A 23,257-nucleotide genomic window follows, 5' to 3' on the forward strand; every position below is an offset into this window, starting at 1 on the left:
AAATTACAGTAAAAGAATTGCCTTGTTACTAGTATCTGTGCACTCACCAAGTTGTGATAAGCAGTGCTTTGTTTAATTGTTCTGTGAGTTGGTGTTCGGTAACATCTCCCACAGGAGGGGAAAGCTGGGAAACAAGGTGGACCCTGAGCTGTTGAGGTGTTGAGGCTAGGAGATGAATACATGGAGCTTCATTATTACTATCCCCTCTACTTTTGTGTATGCTTCAAACTTTCTGTAATAAAGGACTTTTAAAACACAAGCAAAATGATCCTTAAAACATGTTGCAGACCTACTTAGAATTCAAAAGCTCCATGGTGAATTGAATCATTTTATCATTAGCAAGTCTCTATCACTAATGATGCTTTTTGCCCTAAAATCTATTTTATCTGCAATTAATATAGCCACCCTCACTTTTCTTTAGTAGTACTAACCTTAACATCTTTTTCCATCTTTTAATTTTTAACTTATATTTATCTTTATAATTGAGGCATCTAGAGACATAAAGGTGAAATTGTTAGGCAGAAAGATAGAAATGAGTGGGATGAAAAGGAGAGAGGGACCCCCAAAATGACTCAAGGAGTGGATCAGATAGAGCTAGAGAGCCAGAAATGACTCAGAGAGAGCTCATCCAATGAAGCCACAGGGTCCAAGAGTGACTCAGGAAATGTCCAGGGTCCCCCAGATAAGAAACATCAGAAGCACAGGCACCGCACAGCCCATGTCCCCATTTCACCAATCAGAACCAGCCTAGAGAGCTGACCGCTGTCAATCAAGGACCTCTCTGCCCTGCAAAACTCCACAAAAGAAGCCTCAGAATGAGCACCAGGGCCTGTCTCACCTTAGGCAGGCCCGCTCTGTTACTCTCTGCAGAGTGTATTAAAACTTACTTTGTTTTCTTGACTTTGGTTCTGGTCTCACTGTATCTGACTTCCCTGCCACCCTGAGCCGAGTCTTCTCCTTCCTAACATACTAGCATATTGCTGGATTGAATGCTTTCCCAGTCTGACACATTCAGGCATTAACTGGTGAGTGTAGTCCTTTTACATTTATTATAAATATTGACACATTCGTATTTATTTTTGTTATCTTTGAGTGTTTAATTTCCCATTTACTCACTTTTTCTTAACTTTTGGTTTGACATCTTTCTTAACAAGAACCATTCATTAGTTTCTTCTCTTGCTTTCTTACTACATTTTGGGTTTATTCTGTCACTTTTTTCCCCAACTTCTTGAGTTCCATGTGTAACCTTATGGATTATCAGTTTTATTCTTTTTTATTATAAGTGCTACAAAATGCAGTTTTAGATGCCCCATACATATATTTAAAATTTTGATAAAGTCTCTCTCTTTTAATCTCTGCAGATTTAAAACCAGCCCTATTGGGAAATAATTGAAATATAATAAAGTGCATATAAAGCGTGTAGTTTGATAAGTTTTGACACACTGCTGCACCTGTGAGAATATCAATGCAATCAAAATGATGAACATACCTACCATCACTGAACATTCACTTATTCACCTTTGTGATCCTTCTTCCCATTCCCTCGTGACCGTTGGTCTACTTTCCTATACTGCAGATTGGTTTGCATTTTTGAGGTTTTTAAAGAAGTAGGATCATTCATATGTATATACTCTGTCTTGTCTGCATTCTCTAACTCAGCACAAATATTCTGGATTTCACCCAGGTTGATCCATGCAGCTCATTCCTTTTCATTGCTGGGTAGTAGTACATTGTGCAGTCCATTTACCACTCACCTGTTGATAGACATTTGAATTATTTTCAGCTTTTGACTATTAGAAACAAAGTCTGTATGAACATTTATGTACAAGTCTTTGAATGGACACATGCTTTATCTTTCTGGATTAATAAATACCTAGGAGTAGAAAGGCTGGATACTAGGGTAAATATACATTTAACATTTTAAGAATCTGCCAAACTGTTTTTCAAAGTGGCCACACCATTTTACATCCTGCCTTCAGTGTATGAGAGTTCTAGCTGCTCCCTGTACCTGCCAACACTTCGTATGGTCTGTCTTTTCCACTGTAGACATTCTAGTAGGTGTGTAGTCCTTGTTCATTTGGGTTTGATTTAGATTTCCCTAATGACTAGTGATGCTGGACATCTTTTCCATGCTCTTATTGGCCATCAATATATCTTATGTAGTTAAGTAACTGTTCATATCTTTGGCCACTTTTTGAATTCAGTTATATATTTTCCTATTATTGAGTTCTCAAAGTTCTTTGTATGTACTTGATACAATTCCTTTATCAGATATGTGATTTACAAATATTTTCTTGAAGTGTGGGGCATATCTTAACAGTGTCATTTGAAGACTAGAAGTTCTTAATTCTGATACACCCAATTTATCAACTCATCATTGCTCTAGTGTTCAAAGCCATCAGGAGCACTGTGTTTTACTTTCGGCTTATTACTCATTGCCATGAGGAAGAACACTCACAGTGAGAACCACAGGGAGTCTCAGGATGAAGGAGTTTGCAAGAGCCTGTTCTGGCATCTGGGCTCTGGCTGCGTCATTTTGGGAAAGATCTTAGGGAGTGGGATCTGATTGGGCTCTGTGATGGGGTATCTCACTAAATCTCATTTATAAGGAGGGCAAACCAGAGTGAGGATGAAGAGGTAACTGGTAAAGATGTAGTCATTCATTTTAGCTGAGAGAGGGAGATGGTCAGTATCTTGTGGGTTGCACAGGGACCTTGTTTTTGTCTCATTATATCATGCGCTCAGGGTGACTTTGTCTGATGCTGGTGTTCTGTGAAACTGTTTATGTCCAACAGGAGAACAACATTAATTAGTCATGACTATCAGGCCAGCTTTGGAATACTATGGAGGACTCATTGTGTGTCAGACCCGTTCTGGATGGGAGAGGTTCTTCTTTCTTTTTTTCTTATCATTTTCTTTCATTGATCATGATTTTGTTATATCTGAGATCCAAAGATTCTCTGCTATGCACTTTTTTTTACTGCCTTGAAGTTCTGTGGTTTTACTTTCAGGTTGATAATCTTTTTTCAGTTATTTTTTGTGCATGATGCTAAGTATAAATCAAAGTTCTTCCTCTCCTTCTCCTTCTCTTTTTCCTCCTCCTCCCAACCCCTTCTTCTTTTTGCATACAGTTAACAATTGGTCCAGCACCATATGTTGAAAACACTATCCTTTAAATAGCCTGAAGAGCCTCTGTTGAGACTCACTTGCCCATATATGTATGGGGATCTATTTTTGGAATTTCTACCCTATCCCACTGATCTACTTGTTAATTTTGACACCAAATCTACACTGTCTTGATTACTGTAGCATTATGAAGAGCCTTGAGGATTCTCCTTTTGTTCTTTTTCAAAGTTCTTCCAGGTACTTGAGGTGCCATACATTTTCATATGATTTTTAGCATCAGCTTGTCAGATTTTTACAAAAGGTATACTGGGATTTTAATTGAATCCATAGGTGAATCCATAGATTGATTTGGGGAGAATTGAGATCTTAACAATATTGAGTCTTCTGATCCTTCAGCACAGTATGCCTGTCCATTTGTTTGGATCTTTTTGATTTCTCTCAGTGATATTTTGTAGTTTTTGTAATGTATAGGTTTTACTCATATTGTTTTGGACTTGCCCTTAACTTTTTCATAGTTTTTATATTACCATAATATTTAAAAATTTCTATTTTCACTTGTTGCTAATATATTAGCAACCCAACTCTTTACTCTGTGGGCAATTGTGAGGTATGCTATTTAGTTTTGAAATATTTGAGGATTTTCTGGATACTTTTCTACTATTAGTTCCTATTTTGATACCCCCTGTAGTCAGAGAATATATGTTGTGTGACTTGACTCCTTGGATCCTATAAATTTATTGAGACTTGTTTTATGGCTCAAACATACCATATTGATAAATGTTCCACATGTACTTGGAAAGAATGTCAATTCTGTTGTTAGGAAAATATTCTATAAATGTCAATCAATTCAAACTGGTTGGTAGTACTGTTCAGTTCTTCTGTATCCTTATTGATTTTCAGTTACACATGTACTATGATTGTTGGGAGAGAGGTATTGAAATTTCCAAGTATAATTATGAAATGCACATTACAGTTCTATCAGTTTCTGCTTTGTATATTTTGAAGTTCTATTATTAGGTGTATATGTGTTTAGGATTTTTAGGTCCTTTTGACCAATTGACCCCTTTATCATTCTGAAATGGGCATTTTTCCTCCTAGTAACATTCTTGGCTACATGAAATCTTTGTCAGATATCACTATAGTCACTCTAGCTTTATTTTGATAAGGGTTAATAAGATGGGACATCTTTTTCCATCCTTTTACCTTTAACTTATTTGTATCTTCTTATTTAAAGTGGGTTTTTTTGTAGGCAGTATATATTTGGGTCTTCCTTTGGACACAATTTGACAATCTCTGTCTTTTAATTATGATGTTCAGACCATTAATATTTAATTAATATTAATACATTGAGTTTGAATCTACCGTGTTGCTATTTATTTTCTATTTGTCTCATCTGTTTTTTTTATTCCCTTTCTCCTCATTTTCTTCTTACTTTTGGATTAATAGAACAGACAAAAATTTTCATTTTATCTTCTTAGTTGGCTTTTTAGCCACACCTACTTGTGTTATTGAGGTGGTTGTTTTAGGGTTTAGGGTATACATCTTTAGTTTATTATACTTTTCCTTCAAGTGACATATCACTTCATATGCAATATTAAAACCTTACAAGAGTATCCTTCCATTTCACCTCTACTGGCCTTTGTGCTGTTTTTGTTACACAGTTTATTTCTGCATATGTTATAAACCTCACCATACAGTATTTTTGCTTTAAACACTTCTTAGCAGCATACCTCCAACAAGCTTCTCCTTTCTGTTTTCTTGTTAGAAATTTGTCTAAAATAAGAACAAGTAGGATCTGAGATCATGAGGTTTCATAACCTTTCCTGTGTAGTCTTTGTTGCACCAATTTAACTGCTCAGAAGTTTTTTTCCACCTAGCTTCCTGGTTGTTATTTGTGGATTTGTTGGATAAGCAACCTTCAAATATAAGTGAATTGTCACTGGATAAAGAAAGTAGATAAAAACTCAAAAAGTGATTAAAAAGAGAACTTGGGATAAATCAATAAAGAGAAACAGATCAAATCTAGTTTGACTACAACTGTTACCAGTCAAAATCAAGTCATTCATGGAAAGGGTGGTGGGAGGTCGGGGCTATGCTCTGTATTTGTTTCTTTATTATCGGACTAAAGGGTTGGCCAAAGTTGTCTTCTTTTCCCTTTTATGAACTGGTCTAAAATGTTCTCTCTTCACTTCATGAAGCATCTCCCCATTTCCAAAGCCAGATTTGATGATGGAGGTATTTTATATTTTCTTTAGCCAGCAGTATTAGATGTAGAAAAACCTCACCAACTTAGAATAAAAAAGCTTCCCCTGGAAATAATGAACAGTATGGATTCTGGGATAGTGTAATGTGTTTTAGTACATTCAAATACTTTGAATAAAGTCGATGATAGAACGAACAATAGGAAGAGAAGAGTGGGCTCCATATAATGAGAATTGTGAAAACTGGTTAATGGGCACACGAGGAACAAAGTCCTTGCTTATACACCAGTGTAGCTTTCAAGTCCTTCATTTTTAAATACTTGATTTCTGCTTCCTAATCAAGGGTACAATACAATTGTCCATTTCTCAAATCCTTCCTTCCCCCAGCACCTAGTTTGGTATTTGCGTTCTCTATTAAGATTATTGTTCTAAATTAAGAGTTCTAAAATGCCTCAAACTTAGCGTTCCATTAAGAGAAGCTTGCTGATGAGAGCCGTTCAGTACCCACTTCGGCTTCCCAGTCATTTAAGACCATTTCCTAAATCAAAGCTTGCGATGCGTGGCAAGCTTGGCAAGTGTCCTCGGGTTCTCTAACCACAGCCCCAGGCTGTCCTGGCGGCCGGGTGGCCGCGCAGAGGCTGGGGCGCGGGGCGGGGCTGCTGGGCGCCCAGGCCGCGGGCTCCTGTTCCAGGTGGGTCCGTGGGGGCTCGGCGGGGCGGCGGCCGGAGGACGAGCGGGGGGCGCTGCTGGGGTAGACGAGCGCTCGCGCACACTCTCGCCGGCCGCCCGCCAGCGGGCGGGAGAGGGTTTCCCCGAGACGCCGACTCGGGGCGGGGACCGCCACGTTCCCAAGGGCGACCTGGGTGACAGAAGCAAGCGGAGAGAGGAGGGCGCTGCGCTCACCGTCCGCCCCGCCCGGGTGAGGTGGCCGCCCTGCCCACGCCCCGAGGGGGACGCTGCCCCAGCCTCGCACCCGCGCCTCTGGCCGTGGTCGCGGCCGCCCCAAGGCGCGCCGGGCTCTCGGCGGAGACGACGGCCGCGCTCCCGCCGCCCGCCTGTGGGCGGCGGAGCATCCTCGCCCCTCCGCTTCTTCCCTCCTGGCCCGAGTCCCCGCAGCCGCGCGGGGATGAGCCCCGAGCCGGTTCCGCCGCCGTCCCCGCCCCCGTGTCCCGGCGGCGGCTGGGGGAGCCGTCCGCCCGGCGGCTGAAGGGCGAAGAGGCCTTCCGCGCGGGCGACTACGAGATGGCAGCCGAGCTGTTGTTGGCCGGGCTGGCGCAGCCCGACCGCGGCCTGTGCCTGCGGCTGGGGGACGCGCTGGCTCGCGCGGGCCGCCTCCACGAGGCCCTGGGCGCTTTACGCGGCTCGGGGCGCTGCGGCCTGAGGAGCTGGGGGAGCTGGCGGGCGGCTTGGCGCGCGCCCTGGGCCAGCGCGAGGGGCGGCTGCAGCCTGCGAAGCCGGGCGAGGGCCAGTCGGCCTCGGCGGCCGCGGCGCCGCGTCACCTGCTTGGCTGCCCGCGCTGCCAGCGGCTGCTCCACAAGTCGGTGACCCTGTCGTGCGGGCTCACGGTGCGCAGGCGCTGCGTGGACTTGGGGCTCGCGCGGCCGCTGGCCCGGCGAGTCAACGTGGTGCTGAGCGGCCTGCTGGAGAAGTGCTGCCGGCCGAGGGCCGGGTGCGCAGGCTGGCGGGCCAGGCGCGGAGTTTGCAGCGTCAGCTGCAGCCCGAGGCCGCGCTGCTCAGGTGCGGCCAAGCCCTGGACCTGGGTAAGTCGGCCGTGGGAGCTGCCGCCGTCCCGCACGCCGGGCGAGCGCAGGGGTGGGAGTAGAGGCTTTGTTCAGGCTTGGGGGTTGTTTTGCTTTGCGAAGGCGGAAAGGTGAAGATGCAGCCAGAGCGGGTGGTGTCAAGGTAAGTTGCACCCCCTGCGTGTTTTTTTTTCCGGGAACCCCCACAGCCCTCCAAGGCCAAGATGGCCTTTCCACCCCATCTCTGCTGTTCGGGAGTGGGAGGATGACAGTGTGTTTGCCTGTCCTGCAGGAAAATGCCAACAACTAACACCCTAGAGGCGCACAACGGAGGCCTTGGGACATGGCAGGATTTGCTTTGGGGTTTCAGCTAAGGATTCCAAGAAGGATTCCCTTCCACTGCTTTTATTACTTCATACTGCCAGGCTCTGTTTCCTCTCAAAAAAAAAAAAAAAAAAAGCTACGGTGTAATTAGCTTATTAGTTATGCTAACCAGTGCCTGTGACCTTTTAATTTTTTGTAAATGGAAGTCTATAAGGAACTCCCTCCTTGCGTCCTCCCCAACCTCCACCACCTGTTAAGAATACATAATTTAAAGGAAGACCAAACTTTCAGCCAGTGATTTCGGCTCCCAAAGAGTGTGCTTTATTGACAGTTGTTTTGAGGGGAGAAGTGTGTGTGTGTGTGTGTGTGTGTGTGTGTGTATGTGGAGGGTGATTTGTTTTCTGAATTCATTGGCTTTGTAACGGTGTATAGATGATTTAAATCACTAGTAGAGACGACTTGGCTTAATCTTTGGTTACTAAGAGTCTTCTTGTGTGCTATAGTCAAAATGCATTTTATTTTAAATTTAGGGGTAAGGTTTTCTCTTTAAGAAGGCATACCTGTATCTAAGTTGGGAGATTCTCTGCTGGAGTAAGCAGTTAAATTGCTTTATATAACAGGTACTCTGTACTATTTTTGCAACCAACATATCCACACTTTAACAGGCTGTGTGTTTTTGAGTTGCCTATTTTGTTTATGACAATGTGGTGTGGAGCCTCCTTGTCCAGCAGAAATATTGTGTAAGCCACCCATGTAATTTGAAATTCTCTGGTAGCCAAATATAAGTGACTGGAAGGAAGCAGGTGAAATTTATCTTAATGATTTTTAACCTTATACATTCAAGGTGTTATTATTTCAGCATACCTTCATTTAAAAAAATTAGACTGAGATTTTACTGCCTTAAAAAAAAAACTATCTTTGAAATCCATTGTGTATTTTACATTTACTGTCTACCTCAATTTGGACACTGAATTTTCATCAGAAACACTTCTACACTTAGATTTCATGAAATGTAGAGTTGAAAAAATATTCACTTTGTGAAGTTGTTTCAAATTAGGTTTTCCACTAACTGAACAGAGTCTCAGATTTTTAAACTTTGGTTTCAAATAATAAAAACTACATAAGATGAATAACTTAGTTCCTTGTTGTTCTAGCCCCTTCTCAAGTGCCCTGTGGCCACATGTGGCTAGTGGCTATTGTGTCAGATAGTACAAGTATGGAACTTTTCAAAACTTTGCTGGAAATGTAAAAGATCACAGCATCAGCTGTTGGAGATGTATAACATGAGAACTACCATATGCTGCTGATGGGTCTGCAAATTTTACCCCTGGAAGATTATTTGGTAGTATCTGAAAATGTTATATATGACCTTTGGCCAAGCAGTTGCAATGAGGCACGTGCATATGTGCACTGAAAGCATATGTAAGAATTTACAAGAGTTTTTATCATTATTAGAGATAGACCCAAAGTGGAAAGAACCCAAATGCCCAATAATAGCTGAATTAATGGGTAAGTATGTTATGATGCCTTTTGGAATACAGACAGAAAATAAACCACCTGGTTGCACACTATATTGTGGATGAATTACAGACATAATGTTAAGTGAAAGAAGCCAGACTCAAAAGCAGTTTTACTGTATGATTACTACGGCATGTTAGAAGTAAGGGCAGTGGTTACCTTTGGGGGAGAAAACAGAGAATGTAGTAGGAGGAGGACCTGAGTGGCAGTAGTGATGTTATGTTTATTGACCTAGAAGATGGCTTCATAGGTATGTTCACTTTGTGATAGTTCATTGAACTATAAACTTATAATCTGTGGCTTTTCTGTGTATATATTAGACCTCTGTTTAAAAGTTGTAAACAAATTCTTGCAGCCAGCTCATCTTGAGAACTTACATTCAGTATGCTCAGTATTCATTTTCCATTCAAAGATTAGAAAAGACAGGCAAGTTTCTCTAGTTTAAAATTTATGGAATATTTTATGTTTCATACTAAATCAGCCCCCAAAAAGGACTTGATAGAGTAAAAAAGGTTACAGGGTTTTGTTGTTGTTTTTTTTTTTGGCTTCAGAAATACTTGTGTTTAGATCCAAGCCCTGATATGTACTTATTATGTGACCTTAGCCAAGTGTGGTAATCATTAATGCTATTCCCCAAATATTTCTATCTTATACCTTCCCCAAACAAGGTAGGATTGCATTCCTGGACTCATTATGGTTGAGTGGAGGCATGTGACTAATTTTGGTCTGTAAGTTGTGAGTAGGATTCAAAATAACTAATAGTATGTTAAAGAAAACAGAAATATGTGTATGAAAGATAAATAATTCAATAGACAGCTATCTATAAAAAAGAACCAAATGGGTATTTTAGAACTGCAAAATACAACATCTGAAGTTGAGAATTAATTAGATGGATTAAAACAGACTAGACACAGATATATGGGGTAGAGACAAAAGTTCTAAAATCTGTGAAATTTGAATCTCAGAAGAGGGAAGAGGGAGAAAAGGCAAGAGAAATATTTGAAGAAAAATGGTTGAGAATTTTCCAAATTTGACAGGAAACTTTATAAGCAGTTCAGTAAGCCCAAAAGGATAAACACAAACACTCACAGGATAAACAAAACATACCGAAGTATGTTGTAGTCGAGTTACTGAAAATAAAGAGAAATATAAAAGCAGTTAGAGAACACAGGGTATTTTCCTTCAGAGAAGCTGTAATAAGACTGAAAGCTGATTTTTCAAAAAAAATTATTAAAACTAGAAGATAATGGAATAACATTTTTAAAGTGCTGAAAGGCGGTGGGTGGGAAGAGCTTACCTGGAATTCTTTACCCAATTGCAAATATCTTTAAGAACTGAAGATAAAAATCTATTTTTTATCCAAATAAATAAATAAAGGCAAAGGACTTTTATTGCCATCAGAATTGTACTACATGAAATACAGGGGAATTCTTTAGGCTAGAGGAAAATGTCGAGATGGAAGCATACCACTAAAGGAAGGAATGAAGACCCCTAAAAAGGGTAAATATATGAATAAATATAAGATAATGTTGATTGTTTCAAACCATAACAATAATGTTTTGTTGTATTTATAACATATGTAAAAGTAAAACATGGCAATAGCACAAAGTCAGGATGAGTTAGTAAAGTAAATGGTTTTATGGTCTGTGTATCTTTTTGGATGTGGTAAAAGTACTAATTTAAAGTTACTGATAAATCAACTTTGCACATTTCAATCTCTTGGGTAGCCACTGAAAGGATAATGAAAGAAGCTAAAATTATAAAGCAATGGTGGAATAATGAAGAAATACTTGATTAATCCAAAAGAAAGTAAAAAGGAAGAATAAAACGACAGTGAATAAATGAAATGATTAGAAAAGAAATTTAAAAATGGGACTTACCTTGCATTCAGTGGACATATACATTTAAGTACTCTACTTAAAATTAAAATATTGGCAGACTAGATTAAACAAAACAGTTACATGAGATACACATGAGATAAACCTTAGATAGAAGGATACAAAAAGGTGGAAATTAATAGGGTGGGAAAAGATGCTCTACAAAGACTATCCAAAAGAAATCTGATATGGCAACATTGCTATGGGATGAGGTAGTCTTTAGGGCATGGGGCATCATGAGAGATGGGGATATTGTGACAAAAAGGTCAATTCAACAGAAAACATGTAACATTCCTAAGGATGTATGACTCTAAAATCTGGTGTATACACATGCACACAGAGCAAAAGGTGACAAAACTCAAAGGAGAGATATTTGGAGAGTTTGAGTAAAAGTCTTAGTAGCTAATAAAATAAGGATAGAAAAATAAGGGTATAGATTGAGACAACATACTTCAGCACTTTGATTTAATTAACGTATGGCACTACATACAATGATGGAATATGCCATCTATCAGGATCACATGATGACAAGCGGCTAGACTTGGCCTCTGGTTATATTTGCCAACCCTTGGGTTAGGCCATTAAACAAGTAGCAACAAATATTAAGACTGAAATCAGACCATATATGTTCTTTAAACACTGTGGACTTGAACTAACATTTAGTAGCAAATAACTAGAATATTTTCAAATACTTTGAAATTAGGCAATACATTTTTGTATAATGTATAGGTCAAGTAAGAATTCACAATGAAATTAGAAAATATTTTAGCTGAATTATAATGAAAATACAAATATCAAAACTGAGATGCCACTGCAACAGTGTTTAGAGGGAAATGTATTGCTTCACATGTCTGTGCCACAAAAGAACAGTTGGGAATTGGTGATCTTCAGGCTTCTGTTTCAAGATTCTAGAGGACTATAAGCAAATTGAGTCCAGAGGAAGTAGAAATAAGGAAATAAAGGTAAGAGAAAAAAAATGACAATAAAGGAAAAATACAGTCCAATATTTCTTATGAACATAGATGCAGAAATCCTAAAACAAAAATATTAGTAAACTGAGTCCGGTGAGACACTTAAAGAACAGAACATTGTGATTAAGTCGAATGTTACTGTGTTTAATCACTGTAAGTCAACCAATGTAATTCACTGTATCTACAGAATAAAGGAGAAAGTCATATGACCTGTGTTAAAATCTCTGAGAAAACTAGGACAAAAAGGAAACTTTCTCAATACATTAACAAGTATCTACAAAAATCTATTCCAACCATCATGACTGAAGATGAAATATTGAATGTTTTCCTGCTGAAGCAAAAGGTAACAAGGGTGTTCTCTGTTATCACTGCCATTCAACATTGTACTGAAGATCCTAGCTAATGCAGTGAGGAGAAAAGAAAAAAGAAGATTGGAAAAATACAAGAAGCCTGTTGTTGTTTGTAGATGACATGTTGCAGTACATAGAAACTCCACAGGAATATTTGAACTATTAGAAATTATAAAGGAATTATCAAGATTGTTGAATATAAAGTCACTATAAAAAGATCAATGATTACCATATATGTAGCAAAAAACAAATAGAAAACAAAAGTTTAAAACAACCCCTTCATATAACAAAAAAAAAAATCTCTGGAATAAATTCTGAAATACCTGAAAGATGATCAAGACCTCTGCACTGAAAATACAAAACATTTCTGGGAGTAAAACAGACTTAAATACACGGAAAGATATTTTTGTGGATTGCAAAACTCAATATTGATAAGACTTCAGTTCGCTGCCAATTGAGCTCTAGATGCAATGCAGTCTCAGTTAAAATCCCGTGCAGTGGTTTTGGTGGAAATTGGTGAATGGCCAAGACAGTAATATTGAAGAAAAATAACAAAGCTAGGGAATTTACAAGATATCAATTTTTACTATCATGCTGCAGTAATTAGGACAAGGTTACATTGGCCCAGAGATAGACACACAGAAACTGACTCTTACACTTACAGTTCCTTGATTTACCACAAAGCTGTGAAAAGATTCAATGGGGAAAAATCCTGTAAGTAGTCTAAGTCAGTTGCTTAACCACATGGAACAAAATGAACCCGGATGCCTATCATACATTGAAATTATAATCAGATATCTAAAAGGGATTGTAGAAAATTTTCATGAACTTGAGGTAGGCAATGATTTATTAAGTAAGACACAAAAAGAATAACCATAAAAGAAAAGAAGACAAATTAGATTTAATTAAACTTTGTAAGTCCTACGTCACTTTGAACCTATGAGAGATATTACCATGCATTCTTCTCCCTGGGCACACACAGTTGCTTCCTATGTCTCTTCATTCACCTCTTTTTAAATAACTGGTTGCAGTTCTTCATTCTCACCCCTGCCCTCTCACTGGACAGATTTTCCAGCAGGAGCCCTAGCTCCCAGCTCAACAGTGACTCTAGGTTGCATTTGGAGAACAGCCTATGATCAACCCTAAACAAATGGAGAGAGTGGCTCATCTCTTCTCTTCCTCACAAAGCCTGATTAACAGTCTGCACTCTGACTCTTTCCCCTTGCAGGGGTAATAGGTAGGCCATTGGAAATCTTGTATCAGTTCTTTGGCAGGTGCATGGGTGCATTTTTTCTTACAAAAATTTTAAGTTTCTTTTCCTCTTCTATTTATTTTTAAGTGATTCCTCAATAAATTTTCTTAGTTTTATTAAGCTTAAGGCTTAATGCTAAGAAAATGTATAGAGACTTATTTGAAATGTCTTAAAATATTAAATTACGAAGTGCTGGCTTTATAAATGGATTGCCAAATGGTGGAAGTCAACCAAGAAAACTGTTTTATTCATTCACTGTCTGGATGAGAAGTGAATTTTATTGTTTTGGGGCTTTGATAAAATCACCTTTAGAATGTGAGTAGAGGCTTAAAGGCATTCATTAGAAAATAATGATTAAAAGTAAATGTAAGGGAAGTATGTTTTTAACTCTGGAAACTTTGTCAAGATCAGTTAAGCTAACACTGTAAGCAAAGGAACAATGAAGAAAATGATAGTGAATTGTAAACAATCAGGTTGGTTGAGAAGTCAGAAACTGGTTCATTATAAAGACCAGTGAAAGAGACAACTGTTTAGCAAAATGTGATGAAGAAAAAAGCAAAGAACAAATAGCATCAGGAACGAAGATGCAGCATAACTGCAGTTATAAAAGAATATACCAGATTTTAAAGTCTATATAAAAGGACAATTTGAAGGAAACTGTAAATGATCAAAATTGATCCAAGAAATAAAAGCCTTACATGACTGATAAACATAAAAAGTTGAAATGCAACTCAGGAATTTTCTTCTGAAAAAAACCACCAAGGTCAGGCAAATTCTACCAATCTTTCAAGGAAGATTAGCTCTCATCTTATCTCAGATCATAGACAAATATTGAAAATTCCCATTTCACTTTATAAGGTTAATATATTTTAATACTACAGTCAGGTGAAGGTTGCTGTTGTGAATCCAGAAATATATGAGGTGAGGTGAAGAAGAGCTTATCCCAGGAAGATCAGGATAATTCAGTATTAGACAAATTTTACAATGTACTTCACTATAATAACAGATTGAAGGAAATATACTACATATAACCTCTTAGATACTGAAAGAACATTGCATAAAATTCAGCATCCACTTGTTCTGATGTCCTCATAGAAAATTAGGAAGAGGAGGGACTTACTAATTTGATAAATATTCTCTCTCAGAAATTTATAGTGGGCATAATTCATGTTAAAACATTAGATGTGTTCTTTTTAAATTCAAAAAGAAAAGAAAAATGTCCACTATTACCATTATTAATGCAATCTGAGAGTAAAAGGAGACACAAGATATAAATATTAGAATACAAGGGTCAAGGCTAATTGTGTGCATATAATATGATTGTTTAGAAGATTCAAGAGAATCAAGTGGGAGCAAGGTAGGAGATCTCCATTCTCACACAAATTTGCAGCAGGTGTATTTCCCAAGCTCAAACTATAGTTCCAGCAGCATTTTTCCCCCAAGAGATCCAAAATCCCCAAAGGGGATTTCTATATTTCAAAATGCATTTAAACTGTGCAATTGGGGCCCTTTCCCCTTATCTTCAGTTGGAAATGATTAATTTGCTAATATATTTAGTAAATAATAATATGCTAAAGAGACAAGAGAAAAACCTAATAGAATTCTATAAATGACTTCCAAGCAATGAAATGCTCAATTTAAAATCACATGCTTGTGGACTGACATATTTCATAGTCCCTATGTTCATTCTCAAAGGTAAAATATGAAAAATCTCATTACAGATCATAATCAACAGATGAACATACTCAATTGATTTTGATGATAGAGAACATTAACTTTGAACTTTAAGGAAAAGAATTCCATTCTATTGGTACACCTGTATTACAAAAAAAAAGCTAAATTATTCTTGTATTTTTAATTTCATCAATACAAATTTTGTGAACATTTGTTTTCCCTCTTATTATTATATAAGTACTTGCACAATATTCTTGAGTTTTCTTCTTGATCTGCAAAGCCTAAAATATTTCCTATTTGGCTTTTTACAGAATAAAGTCCCAATCTCTGCTCTAGCCAGTCACTGATTTTTGAGATTCCAATTCTATTATGTGACTCTCTACTCCTGCTGTTCCTTTCCTCTTTTCCTACTTTTCTCCAGGTCATACCTTCTCTATATTCCACATATGTAGCAATAACATGTTTAGAAGTAGCACCTGCTCATAATGTATTGATGTAATAGTATCTTTTTGCATGAGTTCTTTTATGCACACTTGCTCAATTACCTACATAAGCTAAGAGGAGACAACATAGTAGCATTTGGAAAGTACCAAGTAGTTTGAGAGAGTCAAGATCAAGGATTTAGAGCAAACTGAAAATGGGTATTAGGTAGAGAGATGAGAACACATTTTAGATCTTCAGAATATGTATTAATCAATTAAAATGCACACTGTAGCTCCATTACAAAGATCCTACAATGAGGATAGGTAGAGTGAACTAGGTCTGGCAGTATGATAAGTGGCTGTGATGTTTCTACTTCTCCTTTCATGGGCTCTGGCTTTGTCCCTTTTCCAGTACCCAACCACAAATTCGTGTACTTCATGTCAATCAACAGAGTCACTCTGGGCTTCTGTGTAGCAGGGCTTACGTCATATGAGCATATGAGCAATTCTCAAGATCTCTTCTGCTTGAGGATCCTAGGAAGGTTTTTTCCTTGTTTTCCCCACTTAAGAGAACATATAGGTGCGATTATGGTGATCAGCCTGCATCCATGAAGTTGTATAGAAATACGTGTTACTTTTCTGTTAGTTTCTTAAGCATGAGTTTCCTTGTGTACTTTCAAGAAAGTTATTTTAAATCTTTTTTAATACCTAGTCATAGCATTAAGATGACTCAGTATTTACTCAGTTTATTATTGGAGATTGATTATGTTGTAGCTAATGTGTACTAAGCAGTCTATTTTCTTGGTGCCTTCTGAAGTCTTGTTAATCCTCCTGCTGTTTTGCTGAGGGAAGCTATGTAGAATATACTTACCAAGCTACTAAATACTATATATGATTAGAGGAGGAAGTATTTTTTATTTTGCCTCTATGTTTATTTTCTAATTTAATATTTTTAATGACTTAACAATGATTTGTTTTTAAATGCAGTCATTTTTATTTCTGTTCCTCATGTCTTTCAGCTCCTGGTGGTAATTCAATATTACTACTACGAGCAGAATTATATTTAACCATGAAGAACTATGAGCAGGTGCTACATGACACCAATGCAGTTTGTCAGAATGAACTTCTCTTGGCTAAAGTATTTGTATTGATTGGCTTTGGAGATAATAAATGTAAGTGTATGGGATTTTCTTAAGAATAAAGTAAGAAAACAGTGTACATTTATCTCAAATTATGGTAGTCTAAATGTAGCAATCCACTTCATAATAAACCACCTCAATTTAAAATCCAACTGGATTGAGACAAGTACTAATTTAGATTACTCTTAGTAGTTATTTAGGCCAATAATATGCTCTATGTACTACATATATAAGCAGAATGATAGAATTGTATAAATTTGTGAGTAAAGAGGAATGTTTAAAATTACAGTTTAAATAGGAAGATCACCTAGTAATCATGACTAACAGTTGAGCCCTAGTATGTATGGAACATATAAATGGTGTTAATAAAGGGTGCATGTTTTATACATATTTTGAAATAATTTTAGTCTCTGTGTTGGAAAGGTCTAATATTTCTTCTGTTGACACAAAATGAGTGTCATAATGTTAACCTAATAATGATACCTTAAGTTGTCCCTGAAGAAAATTAAGAACCCAAAGTATAGAAGTTGTAGCTTTTTTTTTGCATAGATTTTTGAAATTTAAACCCCTGTAAGAGTTTTTAAAGTCTTAAAGAACTTGTGATGAAATTAACACATAGCATGTTCAATTAGCTAGTAATTAAGATTAGTTTTTCCCTTGCTTTATTACTTTTTATCATCTTTGTTTTAGAAACATTGAAGATACATTAACGCAGATTAATCAAGAAGGTGGATGTAACCTACCCTTCCTTTCCCCTTCCCTCCCTCCCTCCCATCCAACTATCCATCCTTTACAACAAAATGTTTTCAGATTAGATTGAGTGTTAAGTTGGATTTGAGGATAAACCTAAGGATGGGAAGCAAATGTTTGTTGGACCAACTGCAGACATCTATTTTGTTGCATATTTACCTCATTAAAAACATTTTCTACTCCTCTTTCTGATACCTTTTCACCTATCCCTTGTTCTGTTGTTATTCTGAGGTAATTTATGTTATAATAATTGAGCCTTAATTGTTGTGAATTAGAAGTCTAGCATTTCTGACTCACAGTAGACCAGCATTGCCCGCTGAAGTTAGATTCTTTTTCACAGTATTGATCTTTGAGCTAAAGTCTTGGCAGTGTGTCTCTGACAAAAGACACACAGATTTAATTATTATAAAATTACATGCCTAATTGTAACTGTAAGAGGGGCAGCAAATGAAAACAACAGACCAATATTTCTTATGAACATATTAAAGAATACTGAACAAAATAGTAACAGATCAAATTCAGAAACACATTAAAAGGATAATATATCATGATCAAGTAGGATTTATCCCTGGGATGCAGGGATGGTTCCACATCTGCAAATCAATCAGTATAATAACCACATTAACAGAATGAAGGATAAAATCATATGATCACCTCAGTAGATGCAGAAAAAGCATTTGACAAAATCAACATACTTTCATGATAAAAAAACTCTCAACAAATTAGGTATAGGAGCAATGTACTTCAGCGTGAGAAAGACCATATGTAACAAACCCATAACTGGCATCATACTCAACATTGAAAAGCTAAAAGCCTTTCCTCTGAGATCAAGAACAAGATGAGGATGGTCACTCTCACCACTTCTGTTCAACATTATACTGAAAGTCGTAGTCACAGCAGGTAGGCAAGAAAAAGAAATAAGATGCATCCAATTGGAAAGGAAGAAGTAAAATTATCTGTTTGCAGGTGACATGGTTTTACATATAGAAAAGCCCAATGACTCCACCAAAAAAATTGTTAGAATCAACCAATGAATTCAGTAAAGTTCAAGGTACAAAATCATCATAAAGAAACCATTGCATTTCAATTCACTAACAATAAACTATCCAAAATAGAAACTAAGAATGTAGCACCCTTTATAATAGCATCTAAATCACTACTTTGGAATAAATTTAACCAAGGAGGTGAAAGACCTGTACACTGAAAACTGTAAGACATAGATGAAAGAAATTGAAGACATAAATAAATGGAAAGATGTCCTTGGATTGGAAGAATTGATATTGTTAAAACTACCCAAAGCAGTCTACAGATTCTGTGTTATCCCTATCAAAATTCCAATGGCATTCTTCACAGAAATAGAAGAAAATTATCCTAAAATTCATATTGAAACACAGAAGATCCCTTATAATTAAATAATCTTGAGAAAGAAGAACAAAGCTGGAAGCATCACATGGTCTGATTTCAAACTATATTACAAAGCTGTAGTAATCAAAACAACATGGTACTGGTATAAAAACATCCTTATAGACCCCTGTAAAAGGATCGATAGTCCAGAAACACACCTATGCATATATGGTTAAGTAATCTTTGGCAAGGGTGCCAAGAACATACCATGTGGAAAGGCCAGTCTCTTCAATAAATGGATACCACATGCAAAACAATGAAACTTGACCCCTATCTTACACCACTCATAAAAATTTAGTTGACATAGTTTAAAGACTTAAATGTAAAAACTAAAACTATAAAAACTCCTAGAAGAAAACATAGTGAAAGACTACTTAGCATTGGTCTTGGCAATAATTTTTGAATAAGATGCCAAAAGCATAGGCAACAAAAGTTAAACAAGTAGGACTATATCAAACTAAAAGTTTCTGTATGGCAAAGGACACAATGAATTGAAAAGGCAAACTATGGAATGGGATAAAATATGATAATGGGCTAATATCCTAAATATATAAAGAACTTACAAAGGCTCAATAGCAAAAATGAAATAACGTGATTACAGGATGGACAAAGAACCCAAATAGACATTTTTTCAAAGAAGACATATAAATGAACAATAGGTACATGAAAAGGTGCTCGACATCACTAAATATCAGGGAAATGCAAATCAAAACCACAATGAGATACCACTTTATACTTTTAGAATGACTACTATTGAAAAGCCAAGAGATAATCAATGTTGGTTAAGATAAGGAGAAAAGGAGACCCTTGTACTGTATTGGTGAGAATGTAAATTGGTACAGTTATGGAAAACAGTATGTAGGTTCCTCAAAAAATTAAAAAATATAACTACCATAAGATCCAGTAATCCCACTTTTGGGTATGTATTTAAAGGAAATGAAATCTGTATCTTGAACTGATATCTGCACTTCCGTGTTCACGTGTTCACTGCAGCATTATTCATACTAGCCAACCCCGGGAATAAAACCTAAGTGTCCACGGATGGATGACTGGATAAAGAAAATATGATACACACACATACACATTGGAATATTATTCATCCTTAGAAGGAAATCATATCATTTACCACAACATGGGTGAACTTGGAAGGAACTGTGCTAAGTGAAATAAGCCAGACAGAAAAGACAAATACTGTATGGCATCACTATATGTAGAATTAAATAAAAAGAAAAGCTGATTTCATAGAAACAGAACAAAATGGTGGTTGTCAGGGGGAAGAGGGGAAGGGGAAATGGGGAGATGTAAGTCAAAGGGTACAAGCTTTCAGTTGTAGGAAGAGTTCAGTTCTGAGCAGCTAATGTGCAGTATGGTGACTATAGTTAATACAGTATTGCCTACTTGAAATTTGCTAAGGGTAGATCTTAAGCATTCTCACCACACACAAAAAATGTTAACTGTGTGAGGTGCCGGATGTGTTAATTATCTTGATCATGGTAATCATTTCACAATGTCTATATATATCAAACATCATGTTGGACACTTTATACTTTATATACAGTTGTATTTGTCAATGATTTCTCAGTAAATTTGGATTTTAAAAGAATTCAGCTAACAGCTGGAGGAGGTTAAAGTCTTAGTTTTGGGCTCTGTGACAGTATTTTTCCTTTGCTTTAAGCCCCAGAGCATTTCAATCCTGAGACATTTCAGGAGATAAACAGGGTGAACTGTGCCATGCACATGACCCTTTGTAACTGCCAAGGTTAGAGGTCAGCATATGTCAAGTAACTTAAAATTTTCTTGTCCATCATGTGATTAATTTGCCTGAATGAAGTGCTATAAAACTAATAAAACTCCTTTTTAAAAATCAATAAAACATGTAAATAGATAAGCAGTGTAACTAATCATACAATGGAACATTATTTAGTGATAGAAAAGAATAAAGTGTATTCAACAACCTGGGTGAATCTCAGAAGTGTCACATTAAGTAAAGGACTTATGGCCTATGCACCTATGATTTTATTTATATGAAATTCTCAAAACTGGTGAGAGATCAGTGGTTCCTGGACTTAGACAGAGGAGGGGATTGACTTCAAAGGGCATGAGAAAACTTTTGGGGTGATGGAAATGTGCTGTATCAAGGTTGTGGTTGTAGATTTGCTACGATAGTTTCTGTAGCAAAAGAAAAAAAGGAAAAAAAACCTGTGTAGATTGCTCAGTTTCCAAGGTAGTAGAGCTAGAGCCATCCTCAGTGGGTTTTTGTTGATACTACTTAGTATGTATGAGAATAAAACAAATAGTTTTAATGTTCCTTAGAGGGCGGTTTGTATGCAAGTACGTAATCAGTTTTTTAAAAATGTGTATCTTGCCTTTGATGAATCTAGGGACAACTATGTACATCTTTCAAAACTAATCACATTGTACATTTTAAATGGGTGATTTTATTGCATATAAATTATATCTCAAAAAATGTGACAGTAAGAAAGTATAAAAAAGATTAAGTCCATAACTGAAGAGAATAGGGAATATTAATGGATTCAAAATTTCAATAGGTTTTTTGAAATGTGGAGGAATGCATGAAGGAGCAAATGGTGTCACAGTTCAAATGGGAGCTGAGCTTCTATCCTCATCCAGGCAGGATTTGATTTAGACTCTCAAGATAAGAGTAAGGAATGAGGTTTGTTTGATGGTGCCGGTCATACACTGCGCACAGAGCAGTGGGAAAAAAATCATAGGCTCCCCCTCCAAAGAATGTGGGCCACCTGCCTGGGGAAAGGCATGGCAGCCAATGATTTTATTTATATGAAATTCTCGTGGCAGGTCCCCGAGTGAGCCCCCCCAAATCCCAGTATACGGGCCCCCGGCCTAAGGTCTTTCTTCCTTGTGGCACACATGAAAATGAAACCTCCCAAACAGGTCTCACTCCTGCTGCCAGGACCCAGTGTATCTTCCATTCAGCGATGAAGTCCATGAGGACGAAGATCTAATTGACTCCAGGTCAGAGGGAACCTGTTGGGAACAGTCCATCTTTCTTAGTTATGAACAAAGAAGCAGGGATCAACGAGGCGAAATCTAATAACACAGAAGAGAAGGAGTTAAAAAATCAGAACAACTGACTCCTCCAATGGGAATACAGTATGCGAACTAGTAAAGTAAATATGAATATGAATGAACCACAAATACTTAGAATTATTTGAGAAGATTGAACAACCATAAAAAAAAGTGCTATTGGAAAATACCGATCCAAACTGCATTTTGTTCATTTCTGTTGTGAAATACCTTGTGTATTATGCTTTGTTTTTATACTAATTTCTGGCCATGTGTGTCTTCTCACAAGACTGTGTGCTCCTTGAAGACAGGAACAATCTGGTGATCTGTGATTACCCAGTGAATTTAAAGTTTTTAGACAGCCAGTTCTCTCTCAGCATGTCCCTTAGAACTGCTTAGGCCTCAGATTCCAAGTATGGGGACTCCTGTGTTCTGAGTGTAGTTTATATTTGTGAGACATTCACGGTAGTAGAGCTAAAGCCATCCTTGGGGGTTTTTTGTTTATTCTACTTAGTATGAAAATAAAACAAATAGTTATAATGTTTTTTTTTTTCAGGGCTGTTTGTATGCAAGCATATAATCACACTGTTTTTTCTAATGTGTATTTTCTCTGATGAATGCAGGGACATCACGTGAAAGTGCAAGCTTTTTCTGGATTGGGAAGAAGTATGGAAGTGTTGAAGGAATTTCTCTATTGCCTTGCTTTAAATCCTGAATGTAACTCAGTAAAGAAAGAAGCACAGAAGGTGTGATTTCTTTCAGATGACTTTGTCCTTTAAGTCTTATTTACAGCCTTTGTGTCCATGCAGAGTAAATCTAGCATGTAAAATAAACAAGAAACATAATTCTCAATATTCATGACAGTGTGATTTAAAACACACAGTAATAATGATGAGTTGCATGCATTTGATAACTTTCACCTGTGGATAAAGCAGACTGTTTCATGAACCAGCATGCACATACCTCAGTTCTGCTGAAATAATGGCATATTTGTGAGGCAGGGTTGATGTATAAGGCTCAGGAGGCAAAGCCATCATTTCAAGAATTATAATGTTTGTATAGCAACCCTATAATTTTTCACTGTGATATATGCAAAATATAACAATTTAGCTACGTAGGTTGACTTGAAATTTTCAGCAAAGTTTCACCAGCATGATGCAGAAATATCTGCTCCTTTATGCAAATCTTTAACCCAGTCTTATTAGAGGTCACCAAGTCACACTTAACATAGGAATCTACCCTATAAGAAAGCCTGTACAATAGTTACACAGTGTTAGCACTTCCAGTGACTAGGCGTTCTTGTTTTTATATCTGTATTTCCTGATTTTAACACTAGTGCCAACTTCTACTGTAAATTTACCCTGTAATTTCCACTTTATATTCTATTTTTATTTTCTAAAGCAAGAGAAAATGAATCTTCTCCCTCCATCATTTTAAACCACCTTAGATATTTGAGAACAGCTGT

The 23,257-nt window shown here is 37.3% G+C and overlaps 1 protein-coding gene across 1 annotated transcript in view; it reads left to right on the plus strand.

Annotated features, from left to right (window-relative positions):
- Nucleotides 1–5,982: 5,982 nt before the first annotated feature.
- LONRF2 (LON peptidase N-terminal domain and ring finger 2) overlaps nt 5,983–23,257 on the plus strand; it is a 34,749-nt gene continuing 17,474 nt past the window's right edge. Inside the window, 6 exon segments of the mRNA XM_057496943.1 lie at nt 5,983–6,499; nt 6,502–6,687; nt 6,690–6,977; nt 6,980–7,087; nt 16,474–16,626; nt 22,416–22,538. Of these exon segments, the coding sequence (XP_057352926.1) occupies nt 6,454–6,499; nt 6,502–6,687; nt 6,690–6,977; nt 6,980–7,087; nt 16,474–16,626; nt 22,416–22,507 (873 nt within the window). The 5' untranslated portion in view covers nt 5,983–6,453 and the 3' untranslated portion in view covers nt 22,508–22,538.

Source organism: Manis pentadactyla, chromosome 2 (genome assembly GCF_030020395.1).
Source record: "Manis pentadactyla isolate mManPen7 chromosome 2, mManPen7.hap1, whole genome shotgun sequence".
Classification (NCBI taxonomy): domain Eukaryota; kingdom Metazoa; phylum Chordata; class Mammalia; order Pholidota; family Manidae; genus Manis; species Manis pentadactyla.